Source organism: Odontesthes bonariensis, chromosome 15 (genome assembly GCF_027942865.1).
Source record: "Odontesthes bonariensis isolate fOdoBon6 chromosome 15, fOdoBon6.hap1, whole genome shotgun sequence".
In the NCBI taxonomy this organism is placed as follows: domain Eukaryota; kingdom Metazoa; phylum Chordata; class Actinopteri; order Atheriniformes; family Atherinopsidae; genus Odontesthes; species Odontesthes bonariensis.
The window spans coordinates 37,733,261-37,759,255 of record NC_134520.1 but is presented as its reverse complement, the minus strand read 5'-3'; the positions used below and the strand labels follow the sequence as shown (position 1 = coordinate 37,759,255).

The following is a 25,995-nucleotide window of genomic DNA, read 5'->3' as shown; positions in this document are numbered from 1 at the left end:
GGTTTCAGTCTCTAGTCTCTGGTCTCTGGTTTCAGTCTCTGTTCTCTGTTCTCTGTTCTCTGGTCTCTGGTTTCAGTCTCTGGTCTCTGGTTTCAGTCTCTGGTCTCTGGTCTCTGGTTTCAGTCTCTGGTCTCTGGTTTCGGTCTCTGGTTTCAGTCTCTGGTCTCTGGTTTCAGTCTCTGGTCTCTGGTCTCTGGTCTCTGGTTTCAGTCTCTGGTCTCTGGTCTCTGGTTTCAGTCTCTGGTCTCTGGTTTCAGTCTCTGGTTTCAGTCTCTGTCTCTGGTCTCTGGTTTCAGTCTCTGTCTCTGGTCTCTGGTTTCAGTCTCTGTCTCTGGTCTCTGGTTTCAGTCTCTGGTCTCTGGTCTCTGGTTTCAGTCTCTGGTCTCTGGTCTCTGGTTTCAGTCTCTGTCTCTGGTCTCTGGTTTCAGTCTCTGTCTCTGGTCTCTGGTTTCAGTCTCTGTCTCTGGTCTCTGGTTTCAGTCTCTAGTCTCTGGTCTCTGGTTTCAGTCTCTGGTCTCTGGTTTCAGTCTCTGGTCTCTGGTCTCTGGTTTCAGTCTCTGGTCTCTGGTCTCTGGTTTCAGTCTCTGGTCTCTGGTCTCTGGTTTCAGTCTCTAGTCTCTGGTCTCTGGTTTCAGTCTCTAGTCTCTGGTCTCTGTCTGTCTCTAGTCTCTGTCTCTAGTCTCTGTCTCTGGTCTCTGTCTCTAGTCTCTGGTTTCAGTCTCTGGTCTCTGGTCTCAGTCTCTGGTCTCTGGTCTCTGTCTCTGGTCTCTGTCTCTGGTCTCTGGTCTCTGTCTCTTGTCTCTGGTCTCTGTCTCTGGTCTCTGTCTCTGGTCTCTGTCTCTGGTCTGTCTCTGGTCTCAGTCTCTGGTCTCAGTCTCTGTCTCTGGTCTCTGTCTCTAGTCTCTGTCTCTAGTCTCTGTCTCTGGTCTCTGTCTCTGGTCTCTGTCTCTGGTCTCTGTCTCTGGTCTCTGTCTCTGGTCTCTGTCTCTGGTCTCTGTCTCTGGTCTCTGGTTTCAGTCTCTAGTCTCTGGTCTCTGGTTTCAGTCTCTAGTCTCTGGTCTCTGGTTTCAGTCTCTAGTCTCTGGTCTCTGGTTTCAGTCTCTAGTCTCTGGTCTCTGGTTTCAGTCTCTAGTCTCTGGTCTCTGGTTTCAGTCTCTGTTCTCTGGTCTCTGGTTTCAGTCTCTGTTCTCTGTTCTCTGGTCTCTGGTTTCAGTCTCTGGTTTCAGTCTCTGGTCTCTGGTCTCTGGTTTCAGTCTCTGGTTTCAGTCTCTGGTCTCTGGTCTCTGGTTTCAGTCTCTGGTTTCAGTCTCTGGTCTCTGGTCTCTGGTTTCAGTCTCTGGTTTCAGTCTCTGGTCTCTGGTCTCTGGTTTCAGTCTCTGGTCTCTGGTTTCAGTCTCTGGTTTCAGTCTCTGTCTCTGGTCTCTGGTTTCAGTCTCTGTCTCTGGTCTCTGGTTTCAGTCTCTGTCTCTGGTTTCAGTCTCTGTCTCTGGTCTCTGGTTTCAGTCTCTAGTCTCTGGTCTCTGGTTTCAGTCTCTGTTCTCTGGTCTCTGGTTTCAGTCTCTGTTCTCTGTTCTCTGGTCTCTGGTTTCAGTCTCTGGTTTCAGTCTCTGGTCTCTGGTCTCTGGTTTCAGTCTCTGGTTTCAGTCTCTGGTCTCTGGTCTCTGGTTTCAGTCTCTGGTTTCAGTCTCTGGTCTCTGGTCTCTGGTTTCAGTCTCTGGTTTCAGTCTCTGGTCTCTGGTCTCTGGTTTCAGTCTCTGGTCTCTGGTTTCAGTCTCTGGTTTCAGTCTCTGTCTCTGGTCTCTGGTTTCAGTCTCTGTCTCTGGTCTCTGGTTTCAGTCTCTGTCTCTGGTTTCAGTCTCTGTCTCTGGTCTCTGGTTTCAGTCTCTAGTCTCTGGTCTCTGGTTTCAGTCTCTAGTCTCTGGTCTCTGGTTTCAGTCTCTAGTCTCTGGTCTCTGGTTTCAGTCTCTAGTCTCTGGTCTCTGGTTTCAGTCTCTAGTCTCTGGTTTCAGTCTCTAGTCTCTGGTCTCTGTTCTCTGGTTTCAGTCTCTGGTCTCTGGTCTCTGGTTTCAGTCTCTGTTCTCTGGTTTCAGTCTCTGGTCTCTGGTTTCGGTCTCTGGTCTCTGGTTTCGGTCTCTGGTCTCTGGTTTCAGTCTCTGGTCTCTGGTTTCAGTCTCTGGTCTCTGGTTTCAGTCTCTGGTCTCAGTCTCTGTCTCTGGTCTCTGGTTTCAGTCTCTGTCTCTGGTCTCTGGTTTCAGTCTCTGTCTCTGGTCTCTGGTTTCAGTCTCTGTCTCTGGTCTCTGGTTTCAGTCTCTGTCTCTGGTTTCAGTCTCGGTCTCTGGTCTCTGGTTTCAGTCTCGGTCTCTGGTCTCTGGTTTCAGTCTCTGGTCTCTGGTCTCTGGTTTCAGTCTCTGGTTTCAGTCTCTGTCTCTGGTCTCTGGTTTCAGTCTCTGTCTCTGGTCTCTGGTTTCAGTCTCTGTCTCTGGTCTCTGGTTTCAGTCTCTGTCTCTGGTCTCTGGTTTCAGTCTCTGTCTCTGGTCTCTGGTTTCAGTCTCTGTCTCTGGTCTCTGGTTTCAGTCTCTAGTCTCTGGTCTCTGGTTTCAGTCTCTGTTCTCAGTCTCTGTTCTCTGTTCTCTGGTTTCAGTCTCTGTTCTCTGTTCTCTGGTTTCAGTCTCTGGTCTCTGGTCTCTGGTTTCAGTCTCTGGTCTCTGGTCTCTGGTTTCAGTCTCTGGTCTCTGGTCTCTGGTTTCAGTCTCTGGTCTCTGGTCTCTGGTTTCAGTCTCTGGTCTCTGGTCTCTGGTTTCTGTCTCTGGTCTCTGGTCTCTGGTTTCTGTCTCTGGTCTCTGGTCTCTGGTTTCTGTCTCTGGTCTCTGGTCTCTGGTTTCTGTCTCTGGTCTCTGTCTCTGGTCTCTGTCTCTGGTCTCTGGTTTCAGTCTCTAGTCTCTGGTCTCTGTCTGTCTCTAGTCTCTGTCTCTAGTCTCTGTCTCTAGTCTCTGTCTCTAGTCTCTGTCTCTAGTCTCTGTCTCTAGTCTCTGTCTCTGGTCTCTGTCTCTGGTCTCTGGTTTCAGTCTCTGGTCTCTGGTTTCAGTCTCTGGTCTCTGTCTCTAGTCTCTGTCTCTGGTCTCTGGTTTCAGTCTCTGGTCTCTGGTCTCAGTCTCTGGTCTCTGGTCTCAGTCTCTGGTCTCTGGTCTCAGTCTCTGGTCTCTGGTCTCAGTCTCTGGTCTCTGTCTCTGGTCTCTGTCTGTCTCTAGTCTCTGTCTCTGGTCTCTGTCTCTGGTCTCTGTCTGTCTCTAGTCTCTGTCTCTGGTCTCTGTCTCTGGTCTCTGGTTTCAGTCTCTAGTCTCTGGTTTCAGTCTCTGGTCTCTGGTTTCAGTCTCTGGTCTCTAGTCTCTGGTTTCAGTCTCTGGTCTCTGGTTTCAGTCTCTGGTCTCTGGTTTCAGTCTCTAGTCTCTGGTTTCAGTCTCTGGTCTCTAGTCTCTGGTTTCAGTCTCTAGTCTCTGGTCTCTGGTTTCAGTCTCTGTTCTCTGGTCTCTGGTTTCAGTCTCTGTTCTCTGGTCTCTGGTTTCAGTCTCTGGTCTCTGGTCTCTGGTTTCAGTCTCTGGTCTCTGGTTTCAGTCTCTGGTCTCTGGTTTCAGTCTCTGTCTCTGGTTTCAGTCTCTGTCTCTGGTCTCTGGTTTCAGTCTCTAGTCTCTGGTCTCTGGTTTCAGTCTCTAGTCTCTGGTCTCTGGTTTCAGTCTCTAGTCTCTGGTCTCTGGTTTCAGTCTCTAGTCTCTGGTCTCTGGTTTCAGTCTCTAGTCTCTGGTCTCTGGTTTCAGTCTCTGTTCTCTGGTCTCTGGTTTCAGTCTCTGTTCTCTGGTCTCTGGTTTCAGTCTCTGGTCTCTGGTTTCAGTCTCTGGTCTCTGGTTTCGGTCTCTGGTTTCAGTCTCTGGTCTCTGGTTTCAGTCTCTGGTCTCTGGTCTCTGGTTTCAGTCTCTGGTCTCTGGTCTCTGGTTTCAGTCTCTGGTCTCTGGTCTCTGGTTTCAGTCTCTGGTCTCTGGTCTCTGGTTTCAGTCTCTGGTCTCTGGTCTCTGGTTTCAGTCTCTGTCTCTGGTCTCTGGTTTCAGTCTCTGTCTCTGGTCTCTGGTTTCAGTCTCTGTCTCTGGTCTCTGGTTTCAGTCTCTGTCTCTGGTCTCTGGTTTCAGTCTCTGTCTCTGGTCTCTGGTTTCAGTCTCTGTCTCTGGTCTCTGGTTTCAGTCTCTAGTCTCTGGTCTCTGGTTTCAGTCTCTAGTCTCTGGTCTCTGGTTTCAGTCTCTGTTCTCAGTCTCTGTTCTCTGTTCTCTGGTTTCAGTCTCTGTTCTCTGGTCTCTGGTTTCAGTCTCTGGTCTCTGGTCTCTGGTTTCAGTCTCTGGTCTCTGGTCTCTGGTTTCAGTCTCTGGTCTCTGGTCTCTGGTTTCAGTCTCTGGTCTCTGGTCTCTGGTTTCAGTCTCTGGTCTCTGGTCTCTGGTTTCTGTCTCTGGTCTCTGGTTTCTGTCTCTGGTCTCTGGTCTCTGGTTTCTGTCTCTGGTCTCTGTCTCTGGTCTCTGGTTTCAGTCTCTGGTCTCTGTCTCTGGTCTCTGGTTTCAGTCTCTAGTCTCTGGTTTCAGTCTCTGGTCTCTGGTTTCAGTCTCTGTCTCTGGTCTCTGGTTTCAGTCTCTGTCTCTGGTCTCTGGTTTCAGTCTCTGTCTCTGGTCTCTGGTTTCAGTCTCTAGTCTCTGGTCTCTGGTTTCAGTCTCTGTTCTCTGGTCTCTGGTTTCAGTCTCTGTTCTCTGGTCTCTGGTTTCAGTCTCTGGTCTCTGGTTTCAGTCTCTGGTCTCTGGTCTCTGGTTTCAGTCTCTGGTCTCTGGTCTCTGGTTTCAGTCTCTGGTCTCTGGTCTCTGGTTTCAGTCTCTGGTCTCTGGTTTCGGTCTCTGGTTTCAGTCTCTGGTCTCTGGTCTCTGGTTTCAGTCTCTGGTCTCTGGTCTCTGGTTTCAGTCTCTGGTCTCTGGTCTCTGGTTTCAGTCTCTGGTCTCTGGTCTCTGGTTTCAGTCTCTGGTCTCTGGTCTCTGGTTTCAGTCTCTGTCTCTGGTCTCTGGTTTCAGTCTCTGTCTCTGGTCTCTGGTTTCAGTCTCTAGTCTCTGGTCTCTGGTTTCAGTCTCTAGTCTCTGGTCTCTGGTTTCAGTCTCTGTTCTCAGTCTCTGTTCTCTGTTCTCTGGTTTCAGTCTCTGTTCTCTGGTCTCTGGTTTCAGTCTCTGGTCTCTGGTCTCTGGTTTCAGTCTCTGGTCTCTGGTCTCTGGTTTCAGTCTCTGGTCTCTGGTCTCTGGTTTCAGTCTCTGGTCTCTGGTCTCTGGTTTCAGTCTCTGGTCTCTGGTCTCTGGTTTCTGTCTCTGGTCTCTGGTTTCTGTCTCTGGTCTCTGGTCTCTGGTTTCTGTCTCTGGTCTCTGTCTCTGGTCTCTGGTTTCAGTCTCTGGTCTCTGTCTCTGGTCTCTGGTTTCAGTCTCTAGTCTCTGGTTTCAGTCTCTGGTCTCTGGTTTCAGTCTCTGTCTCTGGTCTCTGGTTTCAGTCTCTGTCTCTGGTCTCTGGTTTCAGTCTCTGTCTCTGGTCTCTGGTTTCAGTCTCTAGTCTCTGGTCTCTGGTTTCAGTCTCTGTTCTCTGGTCTCTGGTTTCAGTCTCTGTTCTCTGGTCTCTGGTTTCAGTCTCTGGTCTCTGGTTTCAGTCTCTGGTCTCTGGTCTCTGGTTTCAGTCTCTGGTCTCTGGTCTCTGGTTTCAGTCTCTGGTCTCTGGTCTCTGGTTTCAGTCTCTGGTCTCTGGTTTCGGTCTCTGGTTTCAGTCTCTGGTCTCTGGTCTCTGGTTTCAGTCTCTGGTCTCTGGTCTCTGGTTTCAGTCTCTGGTCTCTGGTCTCTGGTTTCAGTCTCTGGTCTCTGGTCTCTGGTTTCAGTCTCTGGTCTCTGGTCTCTGGTTTCAGTCTCTGTCTCTGGTCTCTGGTTTCAGTCTCTGTCTCTGGTCTCTGGTTTCAGTCTCTAGTCTCTGGTCTCTGGTTTCAGTCTCTAGTCTCTGGTCTCTGGTTTCAGTCTCTAGTCTCTGGTTTCAGTCTCTAGTCTCTGGTCTCTGGTTTCAGTCTCTGTTCTCTGGTCTCTGGTTTCAGTCTCTGTTCTCTGGTTTCAGTCTCTGGTCTCTGGTCTCTGGTTTCAGTCTCTGTTCTCTGGTCTCTGGTTTTAGTCTCTGGTCTCTGGTTTCAGTCTCTGTTCTCTGTTCTCTGGTTTCAGTCTCTAGTCTCTGGTCTCTGGTTTCAGTCTCTGTTCTCTGGTTTCAGTCTCTGTTCTCTGTTCTCTGGTTTCAGTCTCTGTTCTCTGTTCTCTGGTTTCAGTCTCTGGTCTCTGGTTTCAGTCTCTGGTCTCTGGTTTCAGTCTCTGGTCTCTGGTCTCTGGTTTCAGTCTCTGGTTTCAGTCTCTGGTCTCTGGTTTCAGTCTCTGGTCTCTGGTTTCAGTCTCTGGTCTCTGGTCTCTGGTTTCAGTCTCTGGTTTCAGTCTCTGGTCTCTGGTTTCAGTCTCTGGTTTCAGTCTCTGGTCTCTGGTTTCAGTCTCTGGTCTCTGGTTTCAGTCTCTGGTTTCGGTCTCTGGTCTCTGGTTTCAGTCTCTGGTCTCTGGTTTCAGTCTCTGGTCTCTGGTCTCTGGTTTCAGTCTCTGGTCTCTGGTCTCTGGTTTCAGTCTCTGGTCTCTGGTCTCTGGTTTCAGTCTCTGGTCTCTGGTCTCTGGTTTCAGTCTCTGGTCTCTGGTCTCTGGTTTCAGTCTCTGGTTTCAGTCTCTGTCTCTGGTCTCTGGTTTCAGTCTCTAGTCTCTGGTTTCAGTCTCTAGTCTCTGGTTTCAGTCTCTAGTCTCTGGTCTCTGGTTTCGGTCTCTGTTCTCTGGTCTCTGGTTTCAGTCTCTGTTCTCTGGTCTCTGGTTTTAGTCTCTGGTCTCAGTCTCTGTTCTCTGTTCTCTGGTTTCAGTCTCTAGTCTCTGGTCTCTGGTTTCAGTCTCTGGTCTCTGGTTTCAGTCTCTGTTCTCTGGTTTCAGTCTCTGTTCTCTGGTTTCAGTCTCTGTTCTCTGTTCTCTGGTTTCAGTCTCTGGTCTCTGGTTTCAGTCTCTGGTCTCTGGTTTCAGTCTCTGGTTTCAGTCTCTGTCTCTGGTCTCTGGTTTCAGTCTCTGGTTTCAGTCTCTGGTCTCTGGTCTCTGGTTTCAGTCTCTAGTCTCTGGTCTCTGGTTTCAGTCTCTAGTCTCTGGTTTCAGTCTCTAGTCTCTGGTCTCTGGTTTCAGTCTCTGTTCTCTGGTCTCTGGTTTCAGTCTCTGTTCTCTGTTCTCTGTTCTCTGGTTTCAGTCTCTGGTCTCTGGTCTCTGGTTTCAGTCTCTGGTCTCTGGTTTCAGTCTCTGGTCTCTGGTCTCTGGTTTCGGTCTCTGGTTTCAGTCTCTGGTCTCTGGTTTCAGTCTCTGGTCTCTGGTTTCAGTCTCTGGTCTCTGGTCTCTGGTTTCAGTCTCTGGTTTCAGTCTCTGGTCTCTGGTTTCAGTCTCTGGTTTCAGTCTCTGGTCTCTGGTTTCAGTCTCTGGTCTCTGGTTTCAGTCTCTGGTCTCTGGTCTCTGGTTTCAGTCTCTGGTCTCTGGTTTCAGTCTCTGGTCTCTGGTTTCAGTCTCTGGTCTCTGGTTTCAGTCTCTGGTCTCTGGTCTCTGGTTTCAGTCTCTGGTTTCAGTCTCTGTCTCTGGTCTCTGGTTTCAGTCTCTAGTCTCTGGTTTCAGTCTCTAGTCTCTGGTTTCAGTCTCTAGTCTCTGGTCTCTGGTTTCGGTCTCTGTTCTCTGGTCTCTGGTTTCAGTCTCTGTTCTCTGGTCTCTGGTTTCAGTCTCTGTTCTCTGGTCTCTGGTTTTAGTCTCTGGTCTCTGGTTTCAGTCTCTGTTCTCTGTTCTCTGGTTTCAGTCTCTAGTCTCTGGTTTCAGTCTCTAGTCTCTGGTTTCAGTCTCTAGTCTCTGGTCTCTGGTTTCGGTCTCTGTTCTCTGGTCTCTGGTTTCAGTCTCTGTTCTCTGGTCTCTGGTTTCAGTCTCTGTTCTCTGGTCTCTGGTTTTAGTCTCTGGTCTCTGGTCTCTGGTTTTAGTCTCTGGTCTCTGGTTTCAGTCTCTGTTCTCTGTTCTCTGGTTTCAGTCTCTAGTCTCTGGTCTCTGGTTTCAGTCTCTGTTCTCTGGTTTCAGTCTCTGTTCTCTGTTCTCTGGTTTCAGTCTCTGGTCTCTGGTTTCAGTCTCTGGTCTCTGGTTTCAGTCTCTGGTTTCAGTCTCTGTCTCTGGTCTCTGGTTTCAGTCTCTGGTTTCAGTCTCTGGTCTCTGGTTTCAGTCTCTGGTCTCTGGTCTCTGGTTTCAGTCTCTGGTTTCAGTCTCTGTCTCTGGTCTCTGGTTTCAGTCTCTGTCTCTGGTCTCTGGTTTCAGTCTCTGTCTCTGGTCTCTGGTTTCAGTCTCTGTCTCTGGTCTCTGGTTTCAGTCTCTGGTCTCAGTCTCTGGTTTCAGTCTCTGGTCTCTGGTTTCAGTCTCTGGTTTCAGTCTCTGTCTCTGGTCTCTGGTTTCAGTCTCTGGTCTCTGGTCTCAGTCTCTGGTCTCAGTCTCTGGTCTCTGGTCTCAGTCTCTGGTCTCAGTCTCTGGTCTCAGTCTCTGGTCTCAGTCTCTGGTCTCAGTCTCTGGTCTCAGTCTCTGGTCTCTGTCCTGCAGGCTGTGATCGAACTCTGAGCCTCTTCAACATTAACAGCGACTCGGTGGACAGATTCCTCGACCTGCAGCACGATGACAGCGTTTTGTCCGCCTGCGTCTCCTCAGACCGCCGACATGTCGCCTCCGGGGCAGCAGACCAGCTGATCCGAGTGAGCTAACCTCTTAGACCTCTTTGACCTCTGATCTCTTTAACCTCTGACCTCTTCGACCTCTGACCTCTGATCTCTTTAACCTCTTTGACCTCTGACCTCTTCGACCTCTGATCTCTTTAACCTCTGATCTCTTTAACCTCTTTAACCTCTTTAACCTCTTAGACCTCTTAGACCTCTTTGACCTCTGATCTCTTTAACCTCTGACCTCTTCAACCTCCAGCTGACATCCGTCTCACGGGTTTAAACCTGGAAATAATTCAGAAAAAGGGTCTAAATGTTTTGGGTCAGATGAAACCAGGGAAGCTCTGCAGCTAATAAAGCGACCTCTGACCTCTGACCTCTGGCCTCTGACCGCAGATCTGGTCGGTGACCACCGGAGCGCTGCTGGACGCGCTCTGCGGTTCGGACGCTCCCGTCACTTCGGTGCTTTTCTGCGACGGGTTCCTGGTTTCGGCCTCGTCGGCCGCGGCCTGCATCCGGCTCTGGAGTTTGGAGTACGACGCCCGCCACAGACCCGCAGCCCACATCCCCGCAGGCTCCGCCCACGTCGCCATCACCAAAGACGGCGATCAGGTTTTCTACGTGCGCCATCAGAGCCAGAGGGAGGTCATCAGCTGGAACAGCCTGACAGGTCGGGATGAACGGAACGGGGGCTATGGGAGTAGGTGGGAGGGGCTTTGAGAGTTTGTGGGAGGGGCTATGGGAGTAGGTGGGAGGGGCTATGGGAGTAGGTGGGAGGGGCTTTGAGAGTAGGTGGGAGGGGCTATGAGAGTAGGTGGGAGGGGCTTTGAGAGTTTGTGGGAGGGGCTATGGGAGTAGGTGGGAGGGGCTTTGAGAGTAGGTGGGAGGGGCTATGTGAGTAGGTGGGAGGGGCTATGGGAGTAGGTGGGAGGGGCTATGGGAGTAGGTGGGAGGGGCTATGGGAGTAGGTGGGAGGGGCTTTGGGAGTAGGTGGGAGGGGCTATGGGAGTGTGTGGGTCATCAGCTGGAACAGTCTGACAGGTCGGGATGAATGGAACATTAGAAACTCTTTCATATGTTAGGAGGAGCCGGTCAGACTTTGATGCCTCCACACTTAGGCTGGGCGATTTTTTTTTGGTTTAAATATTAAACCGCAATTTTATTTTCCTACGGTTTTGGAAATGGCGGAACTGAAAAATGGCGATTTAAAAACATTTCTAGACTCTGCAGATTTGCTTTGCTTTAAGGGACTCCATACGATCACATTCCCCGCGGCACCGACAGACGTAGCAGGCAATAAAAATGTCAACAAACAGAGAGGAAGAAGAACTCCTTCCTAAAAATGGCTCTACTTCGGTTGTATGGAAGCGGGTTCGGGTACAAGAGGTCAGACGTGGAAACAACAACTGTTCTGTGGAAAGTTTGTAGGAAGAACATGGGAACACAACAAACTTATTCCAGCACCTGTGCAGCGCTAAGAGATGCAGATGCTAGCTCAAGCCACAAAGTGCCTGCAGAAAAGCAGGTAACCATGGCAACAGCCATTCCTTATGACCAGAAAGGGCCCCGGTGGCAGGCCATCATAGATTGTGATACCACGAGAGGCAAGTTATCAGCAGGGCAGTTCAAGTAGTGCGAGGACACCAGTTTTCAAATAAATTTCAAGTTTTAATTTTGTACTTGGGGAAGTTTAACAAAGGGTATCAAAGTTCATAACTTAAAACAAAGGTCTTCTTTGTAAACATCCAACATAAATCTTGGCCAGTGGCTCTTTAAAGGGGAACTTAAATGAATCTTCTTCAAACCAAAAGTCTTTTCAACAGAAATCTTCACTTGCTCAGTCTCTCTGGCAGTGTTAAACAAAGTCACTCACACGTGCTTCCAGGTATGTTTCCAGGTGAGTAGTTCCCAGGCATTCCACCGTGAGAAAAACAGTCCATAAGAGTTTCCACAGTGAAAGGATCCACAAGCCAATCTCTCCCAACAGCAGCTCCCCATCTGAGAAAATGCAACACTGAGCTCCTGAGCTCAAGCAATCATCAGCTCTCAGTGGCCACAGCTGTGTTGAGATGCCTTATGGAGAGGGGTGCAGTTCTCCACTCCACCACCAGATGGAGCCATGGCGAGTTTTGGTTGAAGCCATCTCCCTGGAACGTAGCATCCACATGCAGCCTCTCGTGACATCACGAGATGCAGTGACATATTACATAGCAAAAGATATGGTCCCCATCTGTGGCGGCCTTTTAAATTTCCAAATTATATTTTCCAACAAAGTCTGTGGGTGGCAGCATGTGGTTGTGTTCTTGCACACACTTCAATTGTTAAAATATGTGTAGTTTATTTTTTTACCAACAAAAAAATATGAACAAAACAATAACAAAAAAATTCTTACAATTTAGATGAAAACGAAAGTTAACTCATTTGAATTTAACAAGATGTAAATGTGGTTAAAAAAATCATTCAACTACCACCTCCCGTCCTCAAACCGGACATTTGACCAACAAAAAAGAGCCCCCGGTGTGTTTAAAAGTCACCAAAATAATTTAAACAATCTCAAATACAAAAATGAACCCCAGATCTTGACTCCAAATCAACCAAAGTATATTCCAATATCCCAAAGAAAACCAAACCGATAGAACCCATGACTTACAAAACATAAATGGCCACAACACCATCTATACCGTAGAAAAACGGCTTCATTAAGATGCTGCAAACGATAGACCCGAAGTATCAACTGCCCCGCCCCAGGCATTTCGCCACAGTTTGCCCAATGTATCTAAGAAAACAAGAGCTATAGTCGCAGAGCAGTTGCAAAACATAGTTTATTATTCCACCACTACCGACCTACAGTCCAGCCGGACCACACACCCATGTTTGAGTCTGACCGTGCATTTTATTGACGGAGAACAGGCCCTGTGAGCCATGTGCCTGCAGACGTCACACTTCCTGGGCGGCCATACTGGTGAAGTAATAGCCCCAGGGTTACAAGACTTGCTGAACAGAGAAAACAGAAAAAAAATCGAGCTTTAAATCGAAAATTAGTTAGAAAAACAATCAAGATTTAGCCTAGCAAGCCAGACCCGTACAGCAAAAAGCTGGTGTGGGCGGGATAAACGGTTGTCTGTTTAGTTGCCTCTGCACTCAACGCCACGCAATAGGATGGCGCAACAACCAATCAGAGCGATGAAGAAGGATTACGTAGTCAGCGCGACGGAAAGTACATGGTGGAGTGTAGTCTAATGTCCGAGAGGAAAGAATATTATTCTCCGAAAACATCCTTTTTTTTCAAGAAAAACTTAAGTGCAGTTATCTGTTCGTCTCACAAAGAAAACTGTAAATTTAAATCTTCTAGAGTCGCTGCCAAAGCCAAATGGAAAGACTGTTGGCTGGGCGCAGCCACTGTTTACCTCTCTCTGGAACTACACACTGAAACGTCGCACCTCTGTCGTCACTAGGTAGCCCCGCCTCCGACCCCGCTCCTCACCATTTGATTGGCCCGATTAAGTTTCGATTTTCAGCCTCGCAAAACGACCACAAGTGAGTACACCAGCCCGGGAGCAAATTCAATTTGCAGTCGCTAGGGGCGTCTAGATTTCTAGGCTAATCGAGATTTTATGTTTAGTCCAAATGGCCCAGCCCACCTCCACACGGAGGCAGCCACCACCGACTCCGAACCCTCTGCTGCCCCCTGCAGGCTCCCTGTCTGAACCCTCTGCTGCCCCCTGCAGGCTCCCTGTCTGAACCCTCTGCTGCCCCCTGCAGGCTCTCTGTCTGAACCCTCTGCTGCCCCCTGCAGGCTCTCTGTCTGACCCCTCTGCTGCCCCCTGCAGGCTCCCTGTCTGAACCCTCTGCTGCCCCCTGCAGGCTCTCTGTGTGAACCCTCTGCTGCCCCCTGCAGGCTCTCTGTGTGAACCCTCTGCTGCCCCCTGAACCCTCTGCTGCCCCCTGCAGGCTCCCTGTCTGAACCCTCTGCTGCCCCCTGCAGGCTCCCTGTCTGAACCCTCTGCTGCCCCCTGCAGGCTCTCTGTCTGAACCCTCTGCTGCCCCCTGAACCCTCTGCTGCCCCCTGCAGGCTCCCTGGTGCAGCGCCTGCCCGTGTCCGCTGAGGTTTGCTGCCTGGAGCTGGCTCAGAGCAAACGGCTGCTCCTCTGCGGCCTGACCAGCGGCACCGTCCTCATCTACCCGTTAGACCTGCCCCAGGAGACGCTCTGCATCCCCCCTCCGGAGAGCCTGTCTGGGGTGCTGTGCCTGGCCGTCAGCGGCCCGGAGAAACACGTGGCGGTGGCCTACGAGGACTCGGTGTGTCTGTTCGAGGTCACCACCAGAGACAGCTTCCCCACGGTGGAGGGGCCCCTGGAGAGGCTGTCGCTGTCGCTGCTGCACGCCCCGCCGTCCGCCATGGCCCTGCTGCCCGACCGCCGGCTGCTGTACGGGACGGGCTGCGGCGAGGTCAAGCTGCACCACTTCGGCGGCGGCGGCGGCGGCGACCACGACCTGCAGCCTCATCGCAGCAGAGTGAGCTGCGTGACGGCGAGCAACCAGGGGACGCACGCCCTGGTGGGCTCCGAGGACGCCGTGCAGAGGCTGTGGGCCCTGAACCCGCCGGTCCTGGACCACACCATGGAGTACAAGGTCAGAGCCGCTCAGATGGATTCAATATTCAATTCTATTCAAAATACTTCATTAATCCCCCGAGGGGGAAATTACAAGCAGTTCCAGACAGACGACATAAAAACAAAACAAGGGAGACAGGTGACCGTGGCCATTAGGGATGGGAATCGAAAACCGGTTCTTGTTGAGAACCGGTTCCCAGTGTTTCAATTCCTTGGAATCATTTTGGCGGTTTTGCAAACGATTCCCTTATCGATCCCAGTGGGCGCGAATGACGTCACCACGCAGCGTTGCGTGGCGAGTCCAGCGCAGCCAGCAGTCAACAGTAAACATGGCGCCCAAGCGGTACAAACGCTCGAAAGTTTGGTTACACATCCCTAAAAAAGACGACAACAGGGCAACTGGCAAAGTGAATATTTCACCAAAGGGAGGAAATACTACCAACATGCAATAACTATGAATGAATGTCGCGTTTTCGATCCGCTCCGGACTAACGTTGGTGAATCTGAACCCAGCAACGTTAGCAACGTTAGCATGTCCTCGGCTAACACTGCAGGTAACTAACTAACTAACAAACACTGCCTATCATGTTAGCAGCATTTGCCTGATTGTAAAAGCTGCTGTTAGTAACGGTTAAGGTTAAATGAATGCCTTCTCAGGCATTACATTTAGATGAAATCATGAGAGACAGAGCCTGACTGGCTCAGAGCCAGAGGCTGGTGGTACTACCCCCAGTTCACCTCTACCTCCAGCTTCTCCTTTCACCAGAGCAGGAAGAGTTCAATTACCCAGGCCAGGATAGACCAATGTGGACCTCACCGTTGTTGGGTTTGTGAGGTCACGACTCGTGTTACTTCTAAACTAAACAAAGTTGATGCTGATCGACCGGTTTGTTGTCCTTTTTCTCCAAATGAGAATCGATAAGGGAACCGACAAAGAACCGAATCGTTAAGCAGAATGGAAAATGGAATTGGAATCGTAAAAATCTTATCAATTCCCATCCCTACTCATAGGGCAGAGCATCTTATTTACATAACAACCAGGAGAAGAAGTTGCAGCTGGCAGCCAAGGCCAGCACAGGGGAGCCAGATTGAGATAACAAAAATTGTGTATGCGTGTTATCCTGTTACTATGGTGATATGACATCACCGTAGTAACAGGCTGCCGGTGAAGTGGTTCGAGGCCTTTCGTGGGTTTCAGTTTCCTCCTCTGCTGTCACCATCAGGGCTTCTTCTTCGAGGGCGTCCTCTCCGCCGCGTTCTCCAACAGCGACCGCTTCGTCTTCACCGGATCTCTGGACAGAACCATCAAAGTGTGGGACGTGGCCTCAGGTGAGTGTTCAGGTGTGGTGAACGTGGTTTTTATCAGGCCAAGCGTGTGGATCAGGATCAGTTCAGTTTCATTTAGGAAAGAATCTTAAAACACGAAGAGATGGGGCGGTCGGTGGCGTAGTGGGTTAAGCAGCCGCCCCATGTACAGAGGCTACAGTCCTCGCTGCAGCCGGCCCCGGTTCGGCTCCCGCACTGAGCGGCCCTGTGCTGCGTGTCTTTCCCCTCTCTCTGCTGCCTGCTTCCTGTCTCTCTCCAGCTGTCCTGTCCATTAAAGGCATAAAAAGCCCCAAAAAATCAGACCTGCATTTTTTTGGCTGAAAAAAAAAAAAATTTCAAACTGATTCTGACTCCTCTCCAACGTAAAAACAAAGTGCAAAAAACCCATTTTTGATATCTCATGTTTTTAATAGTATTTTTTCATGTCCATTCCAATGGACGCCACGACAAAATGGGCGTAAAATGTCATAAAAACCTAAGGAAAATAATGCTGAGTTTTTCCACATGGTAACCAATATGGTATGACCTAAACATCTGGAACTGGATGTTTGCATGGTTTTGAGTCTGTGTACAGTTTTTAACATGCACATTAACTTTATGGTGTATCACAGAGTTGGTAGGGAACAGCAGTGAGGTCATCACCAGGAAAACGCGGAGCCTGCAAGAAGATACAGAAATAAAGCAATCTGAACATGCACATGATCACAATAGATGTGTGACTGCAGATAAGATTACCTGAAAAATCTGTTTTTCCCATAGTAAACTGTATGAAAATTAAAAACTTACAGGTATGTTGTATATTTACATACTGACACTAAACATGTGAGTGTTAGCTGAACCCGCCCAACTCCTGATATCCATTGCAATGGACATCAGACTTTGAAAAAATCCTATGAATTAATGATATGATATATATTCAAAATAACTTCAAATATTATCACTTGTAACTGTTACAATTACACTGAGAGCAAATTTAATTGGCCAGCATGAACATAAATTGATATTTTTGATTGAAAATGGGCCCTTACTCTTCCCTCTCTGCTCGTCTTGTCTGATGTCTGTCACTCTCTCAGAGCTCAATGTCATGAAATGATTGTGATTGGAAAATCAGGATCCAATCAGTAACATGCACTGCTGGCATCATTAAATTACAGAGTATTTATTGGTTTAGAGACAGAAATATGTCATGTCCATTCCAATGGACGCAGGGTCTGAAGGGGTTAAAAAAAAAAAACACGAAGAGATGAACCAAAAGGCTGTGAAATAAAAATACTTTAAAACATGATGGATGAAATCAAGTCGGACCCTGAAGTCTGAAACAGGAAGCTGGTGGAGTGAAACCTTCTGTTTGCTAAAAATGGACCAAATTGGACCAAATTTCTGGATGTGACCCTGGGGATCTCCACATGTGGGCGGAGCCAGTTGGGAGCGCTGTCCAACAGAACCACACGTTTGTCAGCAGAGATGCTCTGAGCTCTGCGACTCGTGTCTGAATGTGTCATGTGACTTCCTGTTTCCTCCCATCAGGACAGCTGCTGTACGTTCAGTGCGTCTACTCCCCCGCCGTCCGGATGGTGACCTTCAGGAAGGGCTTCGTGGCGTTGTCCCAGCAGGGTTCCGTCATCAGGGAGGAGTTCCGCTGTCCGGACCACATCAGCCCAGACTACAACCCACTGAAGCACATAAAGGCCCACTACCGGGTCACCTCCAGAGACAAAGTCCAGCCCAGCCCGCAGAACAGCCCGCAGAACTCTGCGTCTGACCTCAGGGACTTCAACCCGGCCCAGTTCAACCTGAACCTCGACATGTTCGGAGACAAACCCTCCTCCGCCTGCATCGTGCTGTAGGACTCCGGGGTCCAAACTCAGGCTCCCGGGCCTCCAGCCGGTCCCAAGAAATGAGGAAAAATGTAGTTTTACTGAAAGGTTTTATTCCAAGTTAATGCGCATGTACCCTGCTACCCTGTAAACCTGCTGCACATGCTCAGTAACCTGCTGCACACCTGCTGCACATGCTCAGTAACCTGCTGCTCAGTAACCTGCTGCACATGCTCAGCAACCTGCTGCACATGCTCAGTAACCTGCTGCACATGCTCAGTAACCTGCTGCACATGCTCAGTAACCTGCTGCACACCTGCTGCACATGCTCAGTAACCTGCTGCACATGCTCAGTAACCTGCTGCACATGCTCAGTAACCTGCTGCTCAGTAACCTGCTGCACATGCTCAGGAACCTGCTGCACATGCTCAGTAACCTGCTGCACATGCTCAGTAACCTGCTGCACATGCTCAGCAACCTGCTGCACATGCTCAGTAACCTGCTGCACATGCTCAGTAACCTGCTGCACATGCTCAGCAACCTGCTGCTCAGTAACCTGCTGCACATGCTCAGCAACCTGCTGCTCAGTAACCTGCTGCACATGCTCAGCAACCTGCTGCTCAGTAACCTGCTGCACATGCTCAGTAACCTGCTGCACATGCTCAGTAACCTGCTGCACATGCTCAGTAACCTGCTGCACACCTGCTGCACATGCTCAGTAACCTGCTGCACATGCTCAGTAACCTGCTGCACATGCTCAGCAACCTGCTGCTCAGTAACCTGCTGCACATGCTCAGTAACCTGCTGCACATGCTCAGTAACCTGCTGCACATGCTCAGCAACCTGCTGCTCAGTAACCTGCTGCACATGCTCAGTAACCTGCTGCACATGCTCAGTAACCTGCTGCACATGCTCAGCAACCTGCTGCACATGCTCAGTAACCTGCTGCACATGCTCAGCAACCTGCTGCACATGCTCAGCAACCTGCTGCACATGCTCAGTAACCTGCTGCACATGCTCAGCAACCTGCTGCACATGCTCAGTAACCTGCTGCACATGCTCAGCAACCTGCTGCACATGCTCAGCAACCTGCTGCACATGCTCAGTAACCTGCTGCACATGCTCAGCAACCTGCTGCACATGCTCAGTAACCTGCTGCACATGCTCAGCAACCTGCTGCACATGCTCAGTAACCTGCTGCACATGCTCAGTAACCTGCTGCACATGCTCAGTAACCTGCTGCACATGCTCAGTAACCTGCTGCACATGCTCAGTAACCTGCTGCACATGCTCAGTAACCTGCTGCACATGCTCAGTAACCTGCTGCACATGCTCAGTAACCTGCTGCTCAGTAACCTGCTGCACATGCTCAGTAACCTGCTGCACATGCTCAGTAACCTGCTGCACATGCTCAGCAACCTGCTGCACATGCTCAGCAACCTGCTGCACATGCTCAGTAACCTGCTGCACATGCTCAGTAACCTGCTGCACATGCTCAGTAACCTGCTGCACATGCTCAGTAACCTGCTGCACATGCTCAGTAACCTGCTGCACATGCTCAGCAACCTGCTGCACATGCTCAGCAACCTGCTGCACATGCTCAGCAACCTGCTGCACATGCTCAGCAACCTGCTGCACATGCTCAGCAACCTGCTGCTCAGTAACCTGCTGCACATGCTCAGCAACCTGCTGCTCAGTAACCTGCTGCACATGCTCAGCAACCTGCTGCTCAGTAACCTGCTGCACATGCTCAGCAACCTGCTGCACACCTGCTGCACATGCTCAGTAACCTGCTGCTCAGTAACCTGCTGCACATGCTCAGTAACCTGCTGCACATGCTCAGCAACCTGCTGCACATGCTCAGTAACCTGCTGCACATGCTCAGCAACCTGCTGCACATGCTCAGTAACCTGCTGCACATGCTCAGCAACCTGCTGCACATGCTCAGCAACCTGCTGCACATGCTCAGCAACCTGCTGCACATGCTCAGTAACCTGCTGCACATGCTCAGTAACCTGCTGCACATGCTCAGTAACCTGCTGCACATGCTCAGCAACCTGCTGCACATGCTCAGTAACCTGCTGCACATGCTCAGTAACCTGCTGCACATGCTCAGCAACCTGCTGCTTAGGTTGTTTTTGTCTTGATTAAACACTTTGTGACTCCTTGTGTGGTTTAAATGTGAGGGTGTGGGAGGGGCTATGGGAGTAGGTGGGAGGGGCTTTGGGAGTGTGTGGGAGGGCTCTGGGAGTAGGTGGGAGGGGCTATGGGAGCAGGTGGGAGGGGCTTTGGGAGTGTGTGGGAGGGCTATGGGAGTAGGTGGGAGGGGCTATGGGAGCAGGTGGGAGGGGCTTTGGGAGTGTGTGGGAGGGGCTTTGGGAGTAGGTGGGAGGGGCTTTGGGAGTAGGTGGGAGGGGCTTTGGGAGTAGATGGGAGGGGCTTTAGGAGTGTGTGGGAGGGGCTATGGGAGCAGGTGGGAGGGGCTATGGGAGTAGGTGGGAGGGGCTTTGGGAGTGTGTGGGAGGGGCTATGGGAGCAGGTGGGAGGGGCTATGGGAGTAGGTGGGAGGGGCTTTGGGAGTGTGTGGGAGGGCTATGGGAGTAGGTGGGAGGGGCTTTGGGAGTGTGTGGGAGGGGCTATGGGAGTAGGTGGGAGGGGCTTTGGGAGTGTGTGGGAGGGGTTATGGGAGTAGGTGGGAGGGGCTTTGGGAGTGTGTGGGAGGGGCTATGGGAGTAGGTGGGAGGGGCTATGGGAGTGTGTGGGAGGGGCTATGGGAGTGTGGCTTACCGGGTCATTGGGCCTGATTCAGCCTGTTTCACACATGCATGGTGAACCTGCCACGGTTCCTGATGGACTCGTGCCAAACAGAGGCACCAACTCCCCACATCACCTTGTCCTCTCACACATCCAGCCTCCATCGCGGAATCAGCTGAAGAACAACAGCACTGTCGGTTAGAGCGGCAGATACAAGCTGTGGAAATGAGTCGCTACATCTCCACATCGACAGGGCCAGTTGAGGTGGTTTGGGTATCTGGTCAGAATGCCTTAGATGTGTCACAATGACAAAGATCCATGAGAACAAACCACTGAAATCATCTGTGCTGTATTACTATCAATTTTTGAGTGAGGATCTGAGTGGGAGAGACACCTGAGCCGAGATGTAGTCTTCCTAAAATGTAAACTGCCGTTGTGTCAAAGCTGTATAATGTATCAACAAGCCCTTTAGTTCAGTTAAAGCCGAGAGTCTCCTGTCACATATAAACTTTGAATGGGGTCTCTGTTATGCTTTATGGCTGAGTTATAAGGCCTCGAAAATAGGGTGCCAAACTGCCAAAAACTGCCCATATTTTTGAATTTTCAATGCATTTTCCCATCCACAATTTTCCCACGTTTTCCCATTTTGCCGGAATTCTTTTCGACCTATGAGAGCCAAACATCATAGCACACCGATCAAGGTCGATGCGCACGCAGCGGCGTGCTTTTTATGCCGGTCGGACCATCGCTGCTAGACTAGCAGCGCGCCGAAATTCATGACGGAAACGGAAGAATAAGAGTCTGGCAACAGAGTAATATGTGTGTCTAATGCCTTCGGCATTTAGCCTAGCAAGCCAGACCCGTACAGCAAAAAGCTGTACAGGTCTGGTGACGCTGGATAGCAGTGTGGGCGGGATAAACGGTTGTCTGTTAAGTTGCCTCTGCACTCAACGCCACGGAATAGGATGGCGCAACAACCAATCAGAGCGATGAAGAAGGATTGGTAAATTAAACTTTTACCGTACCCGGTGGGGAAAACTCCGAAAACGTCCTTTTTTTCAAGAAAAACTTAAGTGCAGTTATCTGTTCGTCTCACAAAGAAAACTGTAAATTTAAATCTTCTAGAGTCGCTGCCAAAGCCAAATGGAAAGCCTGTTGGCTGGGCGCAGCCATTGTTTACCTCTCTCTGGAACTACACACTGAAACGTCGCACCTCTGTCGTCACTAGGTAGCCCCGCCCCCGACCCTGCTAATCACCATTTGATTGGCCCGATTAAGTTTCGATTTTCAGCCTCGCAAAACGACCACAAGTGACTAGACTCACCCGGGAGCAAATTCAATTTGCAGTCGCTAGGGGCGTCTAGATTTCTAGGCTATTCGGCATTGGCACCCATAATGAATGTGATCTGTAGAAACTCTCTCCTGAACAAACTCTGGTTACCTTAGCAACAGCGTGTAAACAGGACATACTGTGAAGAGTCCTAAACATGAAGGCGTCCTCAGTTTTCTGCAGAAAACCAAAGGTAAAGCAGCCCGACTGAGCTCCCAACGCTCTGCACACACATGAAGACGTTTAAAGAGCGAAATGTTCAGCTGAGAGGAGGCAGAGCAGAGTCTGAGTTAAACATTAACAGCTGACCTGCCCATCCACAGACACCGTGAACACCACCAACACTCGCTGTGTTTCCCTGCTCAGCTCAGTTAGAGATGGGGAAAGTCTCTGTGCTGACGTCCTGTTTGCTGCTGGCTGCTGGAGACGCCGTGGCCCAGACAGGTAAGACCTGCTGGCTGCTTCTTCTACAGATACTACAGATACTACAGATAATACAGATACTACAGATACTACAGACTGTACAGATACTACAGATACTACAGATACTACAGACTGTACAGATACTACAGATACTACAGACTCTACAGATACTACAGATACTACAGATACTACAGATTCTACAGATACTACAGACTCTACAGATACTACAGACTCTACAGATACTACAGATACTACAGACTCTACAGATACTACAGATACTACAGATACTACAGACTCTACAGATACTACAGATACTACAGATACTACAGACTCTACAGACTCTACAGATTCTACAGATACTACAGATACTACAGACTCTACAGATACTACAGACTCTACAGACTCTACAGATACTACAGATACTACAGACTCTACAGACTCTACAGATACTACAGATACTACAGATACTACAGACTCTACAGATACTACAGATACTACAGACTCTACAGACTCTACAGATACTACAGATACTACAGATACTACAGATTCTACAGACTCTACAGATACTACAGATACTACAGACTCTACAGATACTACAGATACTACAGACTCTACAGACTCTACAGACTCTACAGATACTACAGATAGTACAGACTCTACAGATACTACAGATACTACAGACTCTACAGACTCTACAGACTCTACAGATACTACAGATACTATAGATACTACAGACTCTACAGATACTACAGATACTACAGATACTACAGACTCTACAGACTCTACAGACTCTACAGATACTACAGATACTATAGATACTACAGACTCTACAGACTCTACAGACTCTACAGATACTACAGATACTACAGATACTACAGACTCTACAGATACTACAGATACTACAGACTCTACAGACTCTACAGACTCTACAGATACTACAGATAGTACAGACTCTACAGATACTACAGATACTACAGACTCTACAGACTCTACAGACTCTACAGATACTACAGATACTATAGATACTACAGACTCTACAGATACTACAGATACTACAGACTCTACAGATACTACAGATACTACAGACTCTACAGATACTACAGACTCTACAGACTCTACAGATACTACAGACTCTACAGATACTACAGATACTACAGACTCTACAGATACTACAGATACTACAGACTCTACAGATACTACAGATACTACAGATACTACAGATACTACAGATTCTACAGATACTACAGATACTACAGACTCTACAGACTCTACAGATACTACAGACTCTACAGATACTACAGACTCTACAGATACTACAGATACTACAGATACTACAGACTCTACAGATACTACAGATACTACAGATTCTACAGATACTACAGACTCTACAGATACTACAGATACTACAGATACTACAGACTCTACAGATACTACAGATTCTACAGATACTACAGACTCTACAGATTCTACAGATACTACAGATACTACAGATACTACAGACTCTACAGACTCTACAGATTCTACAGACTCTACAGACTCTACAGATACTACAGATACTACAGACTCTACAGACTCTACAGATACTACAGATACTACAGATACTACAGACTCTACAGATACTACAGACTCTACAGATACTACAGACTCTACAGATACTACAGATACTACAGACTCTACAGATACTACAGACTCTACAGATACTACAGATACTACAGACTCTACAGATACTACAGATACTACAGATACTACAGACTCTACAGACTCTACAGATACTACAGACTCTACAGATACTACAGATACTACAGACTCTACAGATACTACAGACTCTACAGACTCTACAGATACTGCAGATACTACAGACTCTACAGATACTACAGACTCTACAGATACTACAGACTCTACAGACTCTACAGATACTACAGATACTACAGACTCTACAGATACTACAGACTCTACAGATACTACAGATACTACAGACTCTACAGATACTACAGACTCTACAGATACTACAGATACTACAGACTCTACAGATACTACAGACTCTACAGATACTACAGACTCTACAGATACTACAGATACTACAGACTCTACAGATACTACAGATACTACAGATACTACAGACTCTACAGACTCTACAGATACTACAGACTCTACAGATACTACAGATACTACAGACTCTACAGATACTACAGACTCTACAGACTCTACAGATACTGCAGATACTACAGACTCTACAGATACTACAGATACTACAGACTCTACAGATACTACAGACTCTACAGATTCTACAGATACTACAGATACTACAGACTCTACAGATACTACAGACTCTACAGATACTACAGACTCTACAGACTCTACAGATACTACAGACTCTACAGATACTACAGATACTACAGATACTACAGACTCTACAGACTCTACAGATACTACAGACTCTACAGATACTACAGACTCTACAGACTCTACAGATACTACAGACTCTACAGATACTACAGACTCTACAGATACTACAGATACTACAGACTCTACAGATACTACAGATACTACAGATACTACAGACTCTACAGACTCTACAGATACTACAGACTCTACAGATACTACAGATACTACAGACTCTACAGATACTACAGACTCTACAGACTCTACAGATACTGCAGATACTACAGACTCTACAGATACTACAGATACTACAGACTCTACAGATACTACAGACTCTACAGATACTACAGATACTACAGACTCTACAGATACTACAGACTCTACAGATACTACAGATACTACAGACTCTACAGATACTACAGATACTACAGATACTACAGACTCTACAGATACTACAGATACTACAGATACTACAGACTCTACAGACTCTACAGATTCTACAGATACTACAGATACTACAGACTCTACAGATACTACAGACTCTACAGACTCTACAGATACTACAGATACTACAGACTCTACAGACTCTACAGATACTACAGATACTACAGATACTACAGACTCTACAGATACTACAGATACTACAGACTCTACAGACTCTACAGATACTACAGATACTACAGATACTACAGATTCTACAGACTCTACAGATACTACAGATACTACAGACTCTACAGATACTACAGATAGTACAGACTCTACAGATACTACAGATACTACAGACTCTACAGACTCTACAGACTCTACAGATACTACAGATACTATAGATACTACAGACTCTACAGATACTACAGATACTACAGACTCTACAGATACTACAGATACTACAGACTCTACAGATACTACAGACTCTACAGACTCTACAGATACTACAGACTCTACAGATACTACAGATACTACAGACTCTACAGATACTACAGATACTACAGACTCTACAGATACTACAGATACTACAGATACTACAGATACTACAGATTCTACAGATACTACAGATACTACAGACTCTACAGACTCTACAGATACTACAGACTCTACAGATACTACAGATACTACAGATACTACAGACTCTACAGATACTACAGATACTACAGATTCTACAGATACTACAGACTCTACAGATACTACAGATACTACAGATACTACAGACTCTACAGATACTACAGATTCTACAGATACTACAGACTCTACAGATACTACAGATACTACAGATACTACAGACTCTACAGACTCTACAGATTCTACAGATACTACAGATACTACAGATACTACAGACTCTACAGACTCTACAGATACTACAGACTCTACAGATACTACAGATACTACAGATACTACAGACTCTACAGACTCTACAGATTCTACAGATACTACAGATACTACAGATACTACAGACTCTACAGACTCTACAGACTCTACAGACTCTACAGATACTACAGATACTACAGACTCTACAGACTCTACAGATACTACAGATACTACAGATACTACAGACTCTACAGATACTACAGACTCTACAGATACTACAGACTCTACAGATACTACAGATACTACAGACTCTACAGATACTACAGACTCTACAGATACTACAGATACTACAGACTCTACAGATACTACAGATACTACAGATACTACAGACTCTACAGACTCTACAGATACTACAGACTCTACAGATACTACAGATACTACAGACTCTACAGATACTACAGACTCTACAGACTCTACAGATACTGCAGATACTACAGACTCTACAGATACTACAGACTCTACAGATACTACAGACTCTACAGACTCTACAGATACTACAGATACTACAGACTCTACAGATACTACAGACTCTACAGATACTACAGATACTACAGACTCTACAGATACTACAGACTCTACAGATACTACAGATACTACAGACTCTACAGATACTACAGACTCTACAGATACTACAGACTCTACAGATACTACAGATACTACAGACTCTACAGATACTACAGATACTACAGATACTACAGACTCTACAGACTCTACAGATACTACAGACTCTACAGATACTACAGATACTACAGACTCTACAGATACTACAGACTCTACAGACTCTACAGATACTGCAGATACTACAGACTCTACAGATACTACAGATACTACAGACTCTACAGATACTACAGACTCTACAGATTCTACAGATACTACAGATACTACAGACTCTACAGATACTACAGACTCTACAGATACTACAGACTCTACAGACTCTACAGATACTACAGACTCTACAGATACTACAGATACTACAGATACTACAGACTCTACAGATACTACAGACTCTACAGATACTACAGACTCTACAGACTCTACAGATACTACAGACTCTACAGATACTACAGACTCTACAGATACTACAGATACTACAGACTCTACAGATACTACAGATACTACAGATACTACAGATACTACAGACTCTACAGACTCTACAGATACTAC

The 25,995-nt window shown here is 48.0% G+C and overlaps 1 protein-coding gene across 1 annotated transcript in view; it reads left to right on the top strand.

Annotated features, from left to right (window-relative positions):
• Positions 1-16,610, top strand: part of nwd1 (NACHT and WD repeat domain containing 1) — a 34,501-nt gene extending 17,891 nt beyond the window's left edge. The window contains exons 16-20 of the mRNA XM_075484523.1: positions 8,712-8,860; positions 9,221-9,494; positions 12,897-13,456; positions 14,661-14,766; positions 16,291-16,610. Of these exons, the coding sequence (XP_075340638.1) occupies positions 8,712-8,860; positions 9,221-9,494; positions 12,897-13,456; positions 14,661-14,766; positions 16,291-16,610 (1,409 nt within the window). The remainder of the gene's footprint in view (positions 1-8,711; positions 8,861-9,220; positions 9,495-12,896; positions 13,457-14,660; positions 14,767-16,290) is intronic.
• Positions 16,611-25,995: the final 9,385 nt, after the last annotated feature.